Source organism: Vipera ursinii (assembly GCF_947247035.1).
Source record: "Vipera ursinii genome assembly, chromosome: 3".
In the NCBI taxonomy this organism is placed as follows: Eukaryota; Metazoa; Chordata; class Lepidosauria; order Squamata; family Viperidae; genus Vipera; species Vipera ursinii.
The window spans coordinates 32,778,551-32,795,881 of NC_139516.1; the positions used below are offsets into that span (position 1 = coordinate 32,778,551).

The window sequence follows — 17,331 nt, forward strand, 5'->3', positions numbered from 1 at the left end:
TTTTACAGCAAAAAAAGAGAAACACTTTGAAGACTAAAGATACTCAGAAGCCATGATAATTACAAGGGTATAAAGAATGGAGTGGAAGAAATGTTAAGTAGGAAATGCTGAACAGCAACCCCTGAATGTTTCTTACTCACCATCATCTTTCCAGTGGGGCAACCGACAGACATTTTTACACATAGCAACAAAGTTATAGAAATATTTTTCTAAACTTTCATCAGTTTTCTTCTCCAAACGCGAAATGGATCGGAATTGAGTCCAATCAAAGACTTTCTTTTCTGGCTCATAAATGACCCCAAATGAGGAAACAGTACGATAGAAATCTGCTTGCTCTCTTCTGGTCCATCTGAAAAATGCATGAGGAATACAAATAAATACATCAAAATTGCATTTTCATCCCAATGATTTAATTATTATTACATTATTTATTGTATTTTTATACCATCATACTCCCAGAAATTCTTCCATGTTTGCAGTTTGGAATTAATTTTGATTATGAAAACAGCTCAGTACTAGCAATTATGAGGGACACACCTTATCACAATCCATAGGGCAGTTTCTCAGTATAATCCCAGGTTTATTAAAACCTAAATACCAGGTTTCTTCCTTAAATATTAATCAGAAAAGCATCTTATACCTATTCTATAAAACCATTTGTGTGCAGAAATATCTCTTTGTGCCTCATCCCCCTTTCCAAGGACAAAGGAGGCAATACATTACTGAAGGACAAAACGAAACAGGCAGCAGTCATTGTGGCAACTAGTGTAAAATAACAATCTCATTTGGTTCTGACATTCCTATAGCTTCTTTTCAAATTCATCTTTAAGATATGTGTCTTCTGAAAAGATTCACTGTATTACTACAAGACAATGCTATAGGCTGTAGGCTTACTTTTTCAGAGGTTTTACCAGTGTATAAGGAACAAAATGGAAAAGGCCAGTGTATAGCAGAATTCAATATGTAGCTAAAGGAGTGGTGTAAATGAGAAGGCTTTGGTTACATTAATCACAATGTCTGCAGCTGGTCCAATGAAAAAGTTTACAAAAGAGATGGTTTGCATCCATCAAAGAAAGGGACTGAGTTACTTGCCAATAAATTCACAGATTTTCTGAAGAAATATTTAAACTGAACAATAGGGATAGTGAGTTAATTGACACAGAACATTCCTGTCCCCAGCAATCTAAAAATTATAGGGTTATCAGTGCATGTAACATAGATGTGTGTGCGGATAAGAATATCAGCCTTGCTGTCAAACAAAGTCAAGCTTTTAATAGTGAGTGCCACACCAAGTGCACTAATCAAACAGGTGGTAAGAAAATAGTGGAACTCAGGCACCACACAGGTTACGTAGAAAGTAAACACAGGGTCAGTCATAAAGGACTCAAATGTCTATACACCAATGCACAGAGTATGAGCAATAAACAGGGCAAAGTAGAAATTCAGATAAATGAGGGCAGATATGATATTGTTGCCATTAGGGAAACTTGGTGGGATGAAACCCACAAATGGAACACACAACTAAAGGGATTTAAATTATTTAAAAGAAACAGACCAGATAAAAGAGAAGGTGGAGTTGCTCTCTATATAAGAAATACCTACATCTCTACAGAAATAGAGCACAACAATTATGAAAACAGTCTCGAATGCATGTGGGTCAATATAAAATGACATTGCCATAGGTGTATACTGTAGGCCACCCAACCAAACAGAGGAAATAGATGAACTTTTTGCTAGTCAGCTAACTAAGGTATATAGGAAACACATCACAATATTAATAGGGGACTTTACTTAACCTGACATCAATTGGGAGACAAACTCTGCACCAAGTGGTAGATCAAACAGATTCCTGATAAACTTAGCAGACAACTTTGTCTACCAAAAAGTAGAGAAGGGAACTAGGGGATCAGCCATATTGGACCTAATTCTCACTAACAGAGATGAAATGATAGAAGGTACTGAAGCCACAGGAACCTTGGGGGAGGAGTGATCATGCAATATTTGAATTCAACATTATTCAAGCACAAGCAAACTAGAGTCATGCACTTTAAGAGAGCTAATTTCAATAAACTTAGAGATAACTTGTGAAGGATTCCATGGATGAAAATCCTCAAGGAGCAAACAACTCAACAGACTTGGTAAATTTTGAAAAGTGAGATTATAAAAGCCCAGTCTAGCACAATACCAAGAAAGAAGAAAAATAACAGCTCTCAAAAGAAACCAGCATAGCTGCATAAAGAACTCTCTGATAAATTGAAAGATAAAAAAGACAAGTATAAAAAGTGGAAAGAGGGGCAGATAACTAAGGTAGAATATCAGCAAATAGCCTGAGCCTGCAAAGATGAAGTGAGGCAAAGCTAAGGCTCAAAATGAACTAAGACTTGAGACAAAAGTCAAAAATAACAACAACAACAAAGCTTCTTTCAATATGTAAAAAACAAGAAAAAAGTTAAGGAAATGAATGATCCATTAGAGCAGGGATGTCAAACTCAATTTCTTTGAGGGCCGCATCAGCATTACGGTTGCCCTCAAGGGGCCGGGTGGGTATGGCCTGGGTGGGCGTGGCCTACTGGGTGGGTGTGGCTAAAGTGTGTATGGCCTACTGGGTGGGCATGGCCAGCTCTACATCGTTCGCATCAAGGGTGCCTATGGGGGCCTGGGCAGGAGTGGAACAGATCTGAGGTTCTCTGGCAGGAGGAGGGTCTCTGGGCCATGGCCAAGGCAGTGGGGGCCGTTCCCCCACTGTTTTCAGGATGGCTTCGCGGGCCGCATGAAACCACTTCATGGGCCGCATCCGGCCCCCGGGCCTTGTGTTTGACATTTCTGCATTAGAGGGAGAAAGTGGCAAGAAGGTGACAAGCAATAGGGAGAAAACAGAACTACTTAACTCGATTTTTTGCATCCGTCTTTACACAAAGGGGGGAAAAAACAGTCCAACCTATCAAAAACAGTACCGTAAAAAAACAGATTCGAAACACAAGTTAAGATAGGCAAGAAAATGGTAAGTGAGCACCTGTCCACCCTAGACGAGTTCAAATCACCAGGACCAGATGGAATATACCCCAAGGTTCTCAAGGAACTGGCAGAATCATTGAACTATATCTTTCAAAGATCCTGGAGCACTGAGGAACTACCAGAGGACTGGAAAAGAGCTGATGTTGTTCCCATCTTCAAAAAAGGGGGAAAAATGGATCCCAGAAACTACACACCTATCAGCCTGCCCTCAATACCTGGGAAGATTCTAGAAAAGATAATCAAACAATGAATCAGTGAACACCTAGAGGCAAACAAAGTCATTACCAAAAGCCAACATGGGTTTCAAAAACAGATCATGCCAGACAAATCTTATTGCATTCTTTGACCAAGTGACAGAATTGATGTACCAGAGGAATGCTGTAAGGCGTTTGATAAAGTAGACCACAACCTATTACTTGATAAGATAGAAAAATGTGGGTTAGACAGAATCACCTCCTGATGGATTCGTAGCTGGCTGACAGGCCATACTCATTGCGTGGTCCTCAATGGAACTGCATCTATATGGAGGGAAGTGTGTAATGGGGTGCCCAGGACTGTTCTGGGCCCAGTGCTCTTCAACATCTTCATCAATGATTTGGATGAGGGGATAGATGGGGAACTCATCAAATTTGCAAACGACACCAAGCTGACAGGAATAGCCAACACTCCAGAAGATAGGCTTACAATACAGGAGGATCTGGACAGACTTGAATATTGAGCACTATCTAACAAAATGAAATTCAATGGTGAAAAAAGTAAGGTTCTACATTTAGGCAAGAAAAACCAAATGCACAGATACAGTATAGATGCTACCTTGCTAAGTAGTAGTAACTGCGAGAGGGATCTTGGAGTCCTAGTGGACAATTACTTCCATATGAGCAAGCAGTGTGCTGCAGCTGCCAAAAAGCCAACACAGTGCTAGGCTGCATTAACAGAGGGATAGAATCAAGATCACATGAAGTATTAATACCACTTTACAATGCCTTGGTAAGGCCACATTTGGAATACTGCATCCAGTTTTGGTCACCATGATGTAAAAAAGATGTTGAGACTCTAGAAAGAGTACAAATATGATTAGGGGACTGCAGGCTAAAACATATAAAGAACGGTTGCTGGAATTGGGTATGTGTAGTTTAACGAAGAGAAGGGTGAGGGGGGACATGATAGCAGTGTTCTCATATCTCAGGGGTTGCCAAAAAGAAGAGGGAGTCAAGCTACTCTCCAAAGCTATTCTCCAAGGCAGGACAAGAAACAATGGATGGAAACTAACCAAAGAGAGAAGCAGCCTAGAACTAAGGAGAAATTTCCTGACAGAACATTTAATCAATGGAACAACCTCCCTCCAGAAGCGGTGAATGCTCCAACACTGGAAGTTTTTAAGAAGATATTGGACAGCCATTTGTCTGAAATGGTAAAGGGTTTCCTGCCTGAGCAGGGGGTTGGAATAGATGACCTCCAAGGTCCCTTCCAACTATTATCATTATTGTTGTTGTTGTTATCTGGAGAACCTATCATTTGGTGCTGCTGACTGAACACCCTCAGAATACCTTCAGGAAACAGTATTCAATACTCTTATAATATTCCTTCCTGAAGGGAATCCTAGAAAAAAATCATAATATATACTGTTCTATACCACTGCAGCATAGTGCAACAGAATTTGCTTATCCTGCCTAGCAAAGAAGAACTGATTTCAGCCTACATGATTTAGGTCCTTCTGTGCCAAATATAGTGGTGCTTAAATGTTTGTGAACCCTTTTGAATTTTCAATATTTCTGCATAATAAAATGTGATCTTTTCTTCACACAAGTCCTGGAATTAGATAAAGAGAAGCCAATTAAACAAATAATGAAAACATTATATGTTCATTATATCAAGAGAAATGATCCAAAGCTATATATTTGTGTGTAGTAGTAATGAAACCTCTAGAATTATCAGTTCATTAGAAGGAGAAAATAAGTCAGATGTTTCAATCAGTGGGATGATAATCAGGTGTGAATGTGAGAATTTCTGCCTTATTTAAAGAACAAAGTTGTTGGACATCACTTTCAAAGTCTGATCTTCACAACCCAGGTATATAGAAATGTATCATGGTTGAACAAAGGAGATTTCTGAGAATCTCCAGAAAACATTTGTTGATGCTCACCAGATTGGAAAAGTTACAAACTGCTTCCAAAGACTTTGGAGTCCACCACTTCACTGTCAGACAGATACAAATGGAGACAATTCAACACCATGGGTATCTTCCCAAGGAGTGGTCAACCAACAAAGATCACCCCAAGAGTATTATTTTAAAGTAATACTCCTATGAAATATTCTGAGAGGCCTCAAAGAACCCTAGGATAGTATCAGGAGAACACTGGACAGTAATACTGTGCATAGCAGGATTGCAAGGAAAAAGTCACTATTCTCCAAAAAGAACATTGCTACCCAACTACAGTTTGTGAAAGACTACATGAATAAGCCAGAAGGTAGAAGAATGCATTTGTACAGATGAGAATGAACTGGAACTTTTGGGTTCGAATTAAACCTATTGTGTTTGGCAAAAGGCAAACACTATATTCAACATCCTTATCTTATCCGCAAAAAACAGCAGCGGCAGTATCATGATTTGCTTTGCTGCCTCTGGACCTGGAGAGCTTGCTTTCATTGATGGAACCATGAATTCTGAACTGTATTAGCAAATTCTATAGGAAAATGTCATGCGGCAAGACAATAATCCCAAACACATAAGTTATATGACCAAAGAATGGTTAAAGCAAAAGAAAGTTAATGTTTTAGAATGGCTGGATCAAAGTCCCAACCTTAATTTTAGCAAAAGGTTGTGGAAGGACCCGATGCAGACATTTCTGCAAGAAAGTCCACCAAAGTACCTGAGTTGCTGTTTTGGAAGGAGGAATGGGCTAAAATTCCTCCAAATTAACATATAGGGCTCATCAACGGTTATCAGAAATGTTTAGTTGCAGTTATTGCTCAATGAGGCCACACCAGTTATTGAAAGCTAAAGTTCACATACTTTGCTACATAAAATTTTCCTAGATAAATAAATGAACAAGTGTAATGCTTTTGACTCATTTGTTTAATTGGATTTTTGCTATCTAGTTCTAGGATTAGGATGGGGAATAGATTGTGTTTTAGGTCATATTTATGCAGAAACATTGAAAACTCAAATGGGTTCACAAATATTAAGCATGACTGTATTCCTTGGACTTTCATTAAGTTTGAAGCTAAGAAAATGGGAAAGAATGCCATCCAACTGTTCAAGTGACTATTCTATGTTTGCAAGTTCAAAACTGGGAGAATATTTACCAATATTTGCTGTGACATCACACTGATTACAGCAAGCATATTTAGAATATGTGTATTAAAACATGCGCAGTCTACACTGTTTTTTATATTATACCAGAATTTAAAGTCAAAATATGATTCTGCACATCTAATTGTACAGTAGTATCTGCATGACTACAATCAAAATGACAAGCCAGAGAATAGAGAACAGTTATTCATAATTAGCAATATCCAAATAAGCTTAAGGCTGATTTTTACAGTTTACTCTGTTACCTTTTCTGTATTTCATTGTTCATAGGGTCCATTTCACTGGCTCGCCTAATCATTTCCTCTTGGAGCCAATAGCCATGGTTACAAGGTCCAATAACATCAGGTCTAGACGGCAGTTCTTTGCGGTTGCAGCGCTGATAGATAGTGACAAGACGCCGAAGTCTGGCTGTGAGAGCAGATGACACAGGCCAGCTGAATTTGTCTGGGTCAGAGCCATCCTGGGCTTCAAACATCAGCAAGGTTATTAGTATTTAATATCACATGAAGAATCCTTCCACTGACATCCTCTATTCATTTACCTATGTTGGAATATATAGCCTGATCCAGCCTATTCATATGGACTCTGGTTTACTCCATTAACCCAATTTCCTGAATTTGCTTGACACACAGAACTATAACTAACTGGCTAAGTTGTCACAAGTTAAAATATGCTTCATTTATTTATGGCTGAGTATGTCCTGAAGGCAAAATCACACTAATCCTTAGTTCTGTAATTGTGACAGGCATGCACATCTCTTTTTGAGTCCTTCAGTGTTCAAACTTCCTTGACTATAAGTGTTCCATAATGGAGTCAATTGTCCAAAGAGGTGGTCAACTCTCCTTCGGTAGGTATGGTCCACTAGGGACTAGGCAGCCACCTCTTGTGGATGATTTCTCTTGGGGGTTAGATTTGATGGCCTAAAACGAATGTTTCATACAACTCTATGATTCCATTATTTTGTTTATTTTGTTCTATTCAGTCTCATACCTTTGATAATAATAGTAACAAAAACTGAAGATGCATGATAAAAAATGCACACAGCTAGGCATGCTTAAATAGAATAAAGCAAGCTTGATATTAAATGGCAAACTACTTTGCAATCTATTAACACAGCCAGCTGAAGTCAGCTGTACACCACTTTCAAAGGTTTTCCCACACCATCTGTTCTAAGCTTTGTAAGTATTCAAAGGAAAGAAAAATGAAAGCATTTGAAGAAGCAGCTAATATTTAGAGAAAAATATCTCCAATATGTCTCCAATATTACTGATTTTTTCCATAATGATATTTGAATTATGTTTTGTATGGTAAACTTTTTGTAAACTATAGTTACTAAAAAGGCTAGCAAACTAATATTTGAGACAATTTTATTCCAAGAAATATTCATATGCACAGCCTCACCTGCCACATTGTCATCCTTCTTCTCAGGATCTGGACCACAAGTATCAGAAATTTCCTACGGAAAGACAAACTACTATCAATAAAATGCAATTTAAATACTAGATCCTAGGACAAATTTGAATATGCAAAACAAGCAATTAAGTAGGGACTGATTCATTATTTAATAATAATAATAATAATAATAATAATAAGAATAAGAATAAGAATAAGAATAAGAATAAGAATAAGAATAAGAATAAGAATAAGAATAAGAATAATAAGAAGAAGACGTAGTAGTAGTAGTAGTAGTAGTAGTAGTAGTAGTAGTAGTAGTAGTAGTTGGAAGGGACCTTGGAGGTCATCTAGTCCAACCCCCTGCTCAGGCAGGAAACCCTATACCATTTCAGGCAAATGGCTGTCCAGTCTCCTCTTAAAAACTTCCAGTGTTGGAGCATTCACAGCTTCTGGAGGCAGGTTGTTCCACTGGTTAATTGTTCTAACTGTCAGGAAGTTTCTCCTTAGTTCTAGGTTGCTTCTCTCCTTGATTAGTTTCCATCCGTTGCTTCTTGTCCTGCTTTCAGGTGCTTTGGAGAATAGCTTGACTCCCTCTTCTTTGTGGTAGCCCCTGAGATACTGGAACACTGCTATCATGTCACCCCTCACTCTTCTCTTCGTTAAACTACACATACCCAATTCCAGCAACCGTTCCCTACATGTTTCATTTATAGATTAGAAATTCTTAGTGGGAAATCTGGGAAGTGCAATCATGACACCTTTAGGGAGTGCAGAGCTGAGAAAACTGGCTACACCTCTTAAAATACATAGGAAGAAATCCAATCTATATGGCTTGCACTACTGCATATATGGTAGAGGCACCATTACGAATCTGCCTGAAAACATTTTAACTTCAATATGATCCAGAATACACATTGTTAAAGTTGCAGAACATCTTTAAAATAGAAAAGAAGGTAGAGTGAGAAATACATTTGCTGCCTTAGACTTACCTCCTGTTTGTCTACTCCAGCAAGTTTATCTGCACTTCTCTCTTCTTTGTCTGTATTTCCTCTGAGGAAAAGAACGCAACGGGAAAGAAATTAATCAGTAGAAACTTTGCAAGTCGAAGTCATCCTGATAAAAGCTCTTCAAATGCAAATATCACGGAAGCAATAACAGCATTGGCTCTTTTACTTCTCATATGCATATACATCTGCTTTATATAGAAATTTGCATAACTTGTACACAGCACAGCACTCATTCCATCCCAATGTTTTTGTAGTCTTAATGTGACAGCAACATTAACAATTGTTCCTCTTTAATTTTCAAAGATTATGACTCTACATGTGTATGTAAAGCTCTAAGTAAATAGATGGAAAAATAGGTAAAATAATGTAAAGGAAATTTTACTATAACTGACTTCAAACAGTATTTCAAGAGTTGCTTTTTTGTCAAGAGGATTGAAAAAATGAAATACTATATACTTAACAACACCTTAAACATATTACTAGTGCAATTAGATATACATATGCAACTCATATGTCAAAATTTGAGTCAGTACGAATTATCTATGAAACGATCACTGGTGATGGTGCCAACTACAGCCAGATGGGAAAAGTAAAGCACTGGGAAGATTGATGGGTCCAAGCCATGGGGTGTGGGGTGGGAAGCACACTAATCTTGCTTGACTTGTGCCATAAGACTTGCCTAGATTTAGTTTCATTTCAAACCCAGAACAACCAAACTGTTCCAGGTTCTTGTGCTGATGAACGACAGACCACTCAAAAGGGTTTGAAACACAATGTAGTTGTTTTGGATTCAAGACAAAACATTTTGTGTTTTGTACGTACCCTTGTGCACTAACTGTTTTAGAAGTACAAACTCACAGGCAATTCTATTCCTCTGACAGTTCTGCCTGCCCAATCTGACTTACCGTTCTGGAGCATCCTGTACTCCATCAGTGACATTCTGCTCTGCACACAATAGTTTCTCATCTGGCATGCCCACTTTCTCAAGGAAGTACAGAGCTGGATCAGCTCGCATTGCATTGTACCGTTCATAACCTAATAAAATAATTAAAACAGTTCAGTATTATCCAAAGAACAACTTAAAGCCATACCACTACTCCCTTAGCAACCACATAAACAGCAAGTAACAGCAGAATGGCTAGACCCTTTATACCAGGCATGTCAAACTGTCGGCCGAACACGTCCTGTAACCGCATTGCTGGCAATGGGGAAAAAGTCGTGATACATCGCACGATGTCATGTGATATCGCGAGTTTGACATGCCTGCTTTATAGGCTTCAGTGCCATTTCTGATTGTACAGTATATGTGAATCTCAAAAACCTAAGGAAATCAAAGAGCATATCAAATATGAAGTGTTTACCATAATTCAGCCATGTATGGCCGAAAATATATAAAATATTGTATTTCAAAATATTTTTGAGTTGCAGAGACATGTAGAGGTAGTTCTTGGTTAGCGACAGTAATTGGGACTGGGATTTCCATCCCTAAACATGTGGTCATAAAGCACAAATTCAAGTAAATGTCACGTGACCACGTCACTTAGTAGTTTTGGTTGCCATTATTCACTGAATCTCATCACTGTTCATTAGACAAAGATCCATCCCAATCCAATCCATTCCACGGTTGGCTCCTCCCAATCCTGAGCCTCAGTGAGAAAACTGATTGCTTCCTCTTGAACTCCCTGCCCCATCTAGGTCCTTTTTGCTAACCACATACCCATGGCCACCACCTGTTCCCAATACCCAGACCTGCCCACCACCATACCTGTCAAACCACACACCACTGCTTCACCAGCTGGGACCTTCGTTAGCCCTGGTGCAGTCGGGGCTTCTCTTGCACCCCATCCAGGGTCTCTATTTATACCACACCCAGGAACTCCATTTGCATACCAGCCAGGGCCTACATTCATACCCCTCCTAGGCCTTCATTCACAAAAGAAGCCTGGTATGTGAAAGAAGGCCCTAGCTACAAGAGTCCTTGTTTTGCACCAGCGTTGAATGAAGGCAGTGGTGGGATTCACATATGTGGACAACCAGTTCTCTGTGTGGATGCTGCTTCCGGAAGTCCATTCTGGTCCTGGGCAACAAAAAATTAGCTACCGGCTCTGCCGAAGTGGTGCGAACCGACTGAATCCCACCACTGAATGAAGTCCCTGATGGTGCAGCATAAAAGAAAGACCCAAGTAGAAGGAAAAAGGTAACATGAAAGCAAGCAGTGCAATAGAAGGCCCTGGACAGTATAGTACTGCTTTGCCAGTGGGCACAGTGGTAGTAGGCAGAGCCAGGTGGCATAGCAATTAGCAGCAGCAGATAAGCAAGGGGCCAAAAAAGGCACTCATAAAGGGGAGGGAGAATTTGGCCCAAATTTTGTTCAAGGAGCTGCAACAGGCAGAACAGCCAGTCATAAGTCCCTTAGTTCGCCACCATTATAATTCTAAATGGTTGTGAACAAATGGACATTAAATGAGGACTACTTTGTACTTCCGTTAAATTACAATCCATGTAATGCATCACTCACACATTCTTTTTCACAATCTGAATATATAATATATATAAAATCAAATATTATTACTTTACTTTGGTCAAATTGTACAGGAGGCGCAGCATCCTACTGTTCATGTTTCCTCAGAGATCCAACAAATTTAATGAAGCCAATTCACCAGTAGGTGTTCAGAAGATTGGAGTTCCCTCAGAAAAGAATTTGCTCCTTATTTAGGCATCTAATATATATACTGGTGTGCATGAGCAGCACAACTCTTAAAACTGGCATGTCTTTTTTTAGGCTTTCATGGAAGCCTGAAAAGAGAGGTGGCAGGAGGGGGTGCTGCAGTTGTACCAGTAACAAAACATTTCCTCCAAAACATTTTATACAAGAGGAATGTCTACAAAAGGTCCATCCCACATAAAAGGAAATACCATGTTTAAAAACTCCAATGAGGAGGGATTTATCTGCATCAGCATTCCACCAGTCCACAGGAATCTCCACATAGTCAATGTCCGGCAGCAAGACATCTAAATCTCTGCAAAGAACAAAGCATATTTCAACAGTCATATACAGGTCTGGGCACATGTTTAAATTACTTTTCTAAAAGGTTTACCTTAAAGAATGTTTAAAAAGGACGATGAAACTCTGGGTAAACAAATGATATGAAACTACTGTAAAAATTTCTACAGCATTACCAGCTCTGATAATTATTCATTACTCTAGCATTTGGCTTCTAAAGTCTGTTTTAAAGTCTGGGTGTTTTTCTAAGCACACTCAAAATGGACTATATGGCATCATTTCAAATTAGATTCTAAAAGGTACGTCAAAGCATATCTACCTACAACTCTTTAAAATAGCGGTAACTCTTCTCATTGATGTCAACTGCAAAATTTGGGGAGAAGTCACAGATGTTTTAAAGAATTGCACAGAATTGTCCTATCTCAATCATACTTGAGGAACCATCTCACCCCTATGGGACAGGCCGCCCCACCTATGCCGGCAGAGAAGGCATGCTGCGGATCCCATCAGTCAAGAAATTCTGTCTGAGGGGGATCAGGAGAAAAGTCTACTCTGCTGCAGCTCCAGCCCTTTCAAACATCTTGCCCCCTTAAGTGAGATTGGCTCCCACTCTCTTGACTTTTCAAAAAAATCAGAGAAGACTTTGCCAGTTGGCTTGAAGCCCCAATGGGGGAGTATCACATTGGAGGTGGTTGATCAATTAATAGCAACTCCCCCCTTGCTCCCCCTACATTTTATTCCTTTCCTCTACATCTTTTAGTTTTAAGTTATAATTTGTATTTTATTATACTTGTATTGTGATTTTACACATTTGTCTATATACAGTATATTTATGGCTTTACTTTGATATTGTAAGCCACCCAGTCACTTTGCAACAAATGGGTGGCAAACAATTTTAATGAATAAAATAATAAATAAGTAAAATAAATATCTGTGAACCCACTTATTTCAGAGAGGATGCTTTAGTTGATGGTGCTGGGTTTTTTTAATCAAAACTGATGGGGTTAATAATTAACTAATAAGTATTTATTGATACTAACTTTTTTCCCTCTAGTAGCATTCTACCAGTCATATTGAAATCAACAGAATTTCAGCACTTTTTCATATACCAATCTGGTGTGCTTACCTAAAGCTACACTATGAAAGAGGCAGTTCTCACTCAAAAGAAAATCAATAGATGTAAATCAGATTTGTTTATATTTGGTTCAGTTAACTTTTTTGTTATACTATTGGAATGCTTTGGTAATAGATAAAATTTAATTAATACTGTTCATTACAGTACTATTGTAGTATTTTTTGCAAATTTCAGGGCAGTACTACTTCCAAGATAATTTTTTTCAGTGTTGTTTGCTCTGCTAAAAAAGACTGGATTCGTATGTCATGCTATATTTTAATGTGGTTTGTTATCTTAATCCATCACTGTAGTTGGAAATCATTATTTAACACTTAGTAATGTCTGAACCCGAAACATCGCAATTAAACAATTACAACTTATATAAGATATAAACTGAGACAAACACTAGACTGCATGCATGGATATTTACAATATGAATATATATGCATTCAGAGTCCTACAGTTCCCTGCTAAGTGTAAAACTGATGCACGTGCAAGAATGTAGTCCAAGCACATGCTGTCTATACTTCCAATATTGTGACTAAAACACAACAGATTATAAAGCAAAACTCCAGAAGGCTAATGTAACATACTTGGCAGGGGTTCCTTCAAAGGCTTTATCAGCTGCCTCCCCAAGCACTTCAGCTTTCAAGTAATAGAGCATCCGTACTCTCAACAGCACCCTGCCAAAAGGAAAAGCAAACCAGAAGGTAACTTGGACAGTAAACCTGAGTTTCAACATGGTTTCCATTTTAAGTTTACAGGATGTATTTAGCCTTGTTTGTTGGCAATGGGAACTGCTATTATGCCATTCAAAGTTGGCACCGTGGGGACAAATGCCATTCTTCTAGAAAAGAAGCTTTCAAAAGATAATATTGGTGAATAAGAAGTAATGAGTAACAGATAGCTCACTTGTACATGAAATTCATTACTGTACAAATCCAACTGACTGTTAAGATTACTGGGCAGTGTTAAATAATAGGCAAGTAAGTAAACCAGCCAATATCAGTAGATAATCTAAATATGGCTATTCCACCCAATATGTGTGAATAAAAAGATTTTAAAATTATACATGAGATAAGGAACTAGATACTATAAGCAATGAAATAAAGAATAATATGATCCAGAAAGCCTATAAAAAGGATGGTTCTTATTAACATCTCTTAATATCTACTTAGTGCCCTCCCACTTGCTCCATGAGGGGTAATTTATAGTACTTATATCAGCTGTTAACATGCAAGTACTTAATGGCAACTTGTGCGTGACATCATTCTTTCTAGGGTATTATTTTAGCATCACTGTGGTTTGCTGCAGATGTCACTGCAGCTTAATTATATTTGGGACATAGGAGATTGCAGACTCGTACCATATCTTCTGCATACAAAAGAAATTCCTAGATTTTTCAAATGGCAAAATGGCTCAAAGAGCATCATAAACATCTTAGAAATATTTACAAGGGTTTCACAATATTTGTTCCATGTAAACATGCCTTTTAATTATTAGAGAAACAGAGAAAATTAAATTGGAGATGGGGATAGGAAAGCCTTGCCCCAAACCTTAACCAATTTGTATTGGTCATAAATGCATGGATTGTTTCCCTGGAAAAGAACATGTGTGAAAAACAGCAATATCAATGAAACATTTTGCCTTCTACTCTCTATAGCTTGTTAGCCAATTTCCATGGATCTATCTCAAGGAATACATTTTAAATACAAGCACAAATTCATGAGCCACTTATAAGTTTTAAGACTGGCTCAGAATTTAGAACTGAAAATCAGATAAGTGTTCCAGAAGTATGACAGCACCGCCTTAATGCTTTCATTTGCTCACTTATTGCAGTGTTGTTTCAGATGCTTTTTGTAGCTATCATCATGTAGGATGATTTCAGGATTGCAAGTAGTAAGCCAGTCTGCATTCTTAATCTCAGGCAGGAGCATTTGATTCTTGGTTTTCTTCCCCTTCCTTCCTCTTGGCACTGGAGCTGATAATCCTGCAACAGGCAAGGGAAAACATATGAGCAACACTGCTGAATCAGGATGTGAATATATAATAGAAAATCAAAACAGAAAAAATAGTTCAGATGTAAATGGAACTGGCAGAGCACAAAGAAAACACATTCTTCTCTTCATTGTCCATTCCAGACATCTAATTATTCAAACAGAACCTGGGATTGGAAAAAATATACCATTCTTGCCCACATCTGGTAGTTGGAGTGGCATATAAGTATAGCAAAGTTCCTGGGTTACTTGTAGACCACGCATTATACAGTTAGTTTCCAAAAAGTTAATTTAGTATCACAAAAGATTGATCAGAATTCCTGTTTGCTAACTTCAAATTATGAACACGTAGCTCATCAGAAAGACAAGGGATATAAAATAAAATAAAAATGACTGCAGAAAAACTGCATTAAACTGTATTGCTTTTTTATCAGTAATTATATGTATGTAAACACACATATACCTCCCTGCCCCACTCATACTGAATTCAGACACAGATTCTCCAAGGATTTCATTGACAGAATCCTTTTACTTTAGCAACAATATTTACTCAGGCTTCTATGCTGCTCCAATCAGAAAATTAAAAACAATACAAGGAAAGCCAAAAGTAATCAAAAGCAATCATTACCCCACTCTCAAATCAATGAACAGTGCCAATCAAGATCCTCAGAGGCAGAATCATCCTTTCATTCTGCCCCCAAATGACTTCTTGGAGAGCCAGTTCTTAACTGCTTTATGGAAACTTAATCGGGAAGGATCTGACCTTATGTTGGGAAAAGGCTGTTTCAGAGGATGGGAAATCTTGACCACAGAGTCCATCATGGCCATATTCCTTCAGAGGCAGGATCAATTTACTTTTTCTTCCCAATCTCACTGGATGGGCAGATTCCACCTGGAGCAGGCAGTCTCAGAAATACCTAGGCCTCAAGCCATATAGAACATTAAAGGCAACAACTACCAACTTTAATTGTACCGGATGCTAACTGGCAGCCAATCAACTCCTATAGTAGAGGTGTCACAAAAGGAAACCTAGGATTCCCCAAAATACATTTTGAATCGGTTTCCATTTGCAATCGGGCAGACTCATGTCCAGTTAGTTACAATAGTCCACACATGAAATGATAAGGGCATGACTGATTATCAGTAAAGCCCCCCTTTCTAGGAATAGTCAAAACTGGTGCACTGGCCAAAGTCTCTACTTGCTACTCAGGTGATGTGAGTCAAAAAGGTCCACAGACTGCAAACCAGTTCTGCCAAGAAAAATACACCCCTGACCATAGCAAGATATTAATTTTCTCCAGACTGATGTATGAATTTATACTATAGTTATATTATGGTTCAGCCTAAGCCTGTTTCTCCCTGGCCAAATCATGATAGGCTTAGGTATTGGAACAAAATCTCCACTGCTATCTTCTGCATAGCCAAGGGTGGGGGTGTATAGCTGAATATCATCAGCATATCATGTTGACAGATGACTTGCCTCAATGGCTATATGTAAATGATAAACCTACAAGGGGGGGGGGAGATAACCAAGCCCTGTGGCACCCCATAATGTAGCTCCAATGGCTTGATCTCTCCTCCCCAACCAACTGGAACTGACAATTTAAAATGGAAGAGAACTACTGTAAAAAGTGTCTCCTCTCCTAATTATTTCAGGTATTCCAGAAAGGTACTGTTCCTTTGACTTGATTTCTTAGCCCATAAAGTTTCCAACAACTCAGCAGCATATAAAGAATTACAAACAACAGCAAAAAAAAATGATTGCACTATGGAGGAGAATAGAGAAACCATACTATAGTTCAGGGGTGTCAAAATCGCAACATCATGTGATGTGTCGCGATGTATCGTGACTTTTTTTGCCATTGCTGGCAATGGGGTGGGCGCGGTTTTGCTATGATGCATCTGGCCCACGGGCCAACTATACCACTGCTATAGTTGTATTGATCAAAAAGGAACATGCTTATCCTGCCTAAACTTACAGAAAAGGCAGAAACAACTGGAGAAGGCAGTCCCACAGATGTCCAGGCTCTGTACCATGTAAGGCTATATAGATGACCATCAACAGCTTGAATTAGAATCCAAACCCACCATTAACCAGATCAAACTAGAAGTGTTACATGTGTACATTGAGGTGTGCCACAGCTACTTGAATAGCCTCATTCAGGATCAGCTATATCTACCAAATGGTCTTCAAGGTCAGATACAAACTGCACAATTAATGGTTCTGAAGCAAACAGTGCCCAAGCACTGTTATAGATGCCTTTGGATCCTCTGAGGCAAAATACTGCAGAACAAAACATAGATTTTTCTTTCAAACATTCTAATCTAAATGAATAGCAACCTCCCTCTTGAGTCAAGAGATAGTTTCAAAGAGAATCAAAGGGATCTAGAAGACCCCACCTTATTGTAGTCATTAACAAATGATACCTAAATTATCCATATTCAGTTTCTAAGATCTGTAATGTAACTGCTTTCTTCTTGTCATC

The 17,331-nt window shown here is 38.5% G+C and overlaps 1 protein-coding gene across 3 annotated transcripts in view; it reads right to left on the bottom strand.

Moving 5' to 3' along the window:
* CHD6 (chromodomain helicase DNA binding protein 6) overlaps window positions 1-17,331 on the bottom strand; it is a 144,588-nt gene that overhangs the window by 17,419 nt on the left and 109,838 nt on the right. For all 3 annotated transcript variants that reach the window (XM_083358038.1, XM_083358039.1, XM_083358040.1), the window contains 8 exons: window positions 14,679-14,838; window positions 13,442-13,531; window positions 11,647-11,750; window positions 9,636-9,765; window positions 8,713-8,773; window positions 7,730-7,784; window positions 6,574-6,793; window positions 141-349 (listed from right to left, as the gene is read on the bottom strand). In XM_083358038.1, the coding sequence (XP_083214164.1) occupies window positions 141-349; window positions 6,574-6,793; window positions 7,730-7,784; window positions 8,713-8,773; window positions 9,636-9,765; window positions 11,647-11,750; window positions 13,442-13,531; window positions 14,679-14,838 (1,029 nt within the window). The remainder of the gene's footprint in view (window positions 1-140; window positions 350-6,573; window positions 6,794-7,729; window positions 7,785-8,712; window positions 8,774-9,635; window positions 9,766-11,646; window positions 11,751-13,441; window positions 13,532-14,678; window positions 14,839-17,331) is intronic.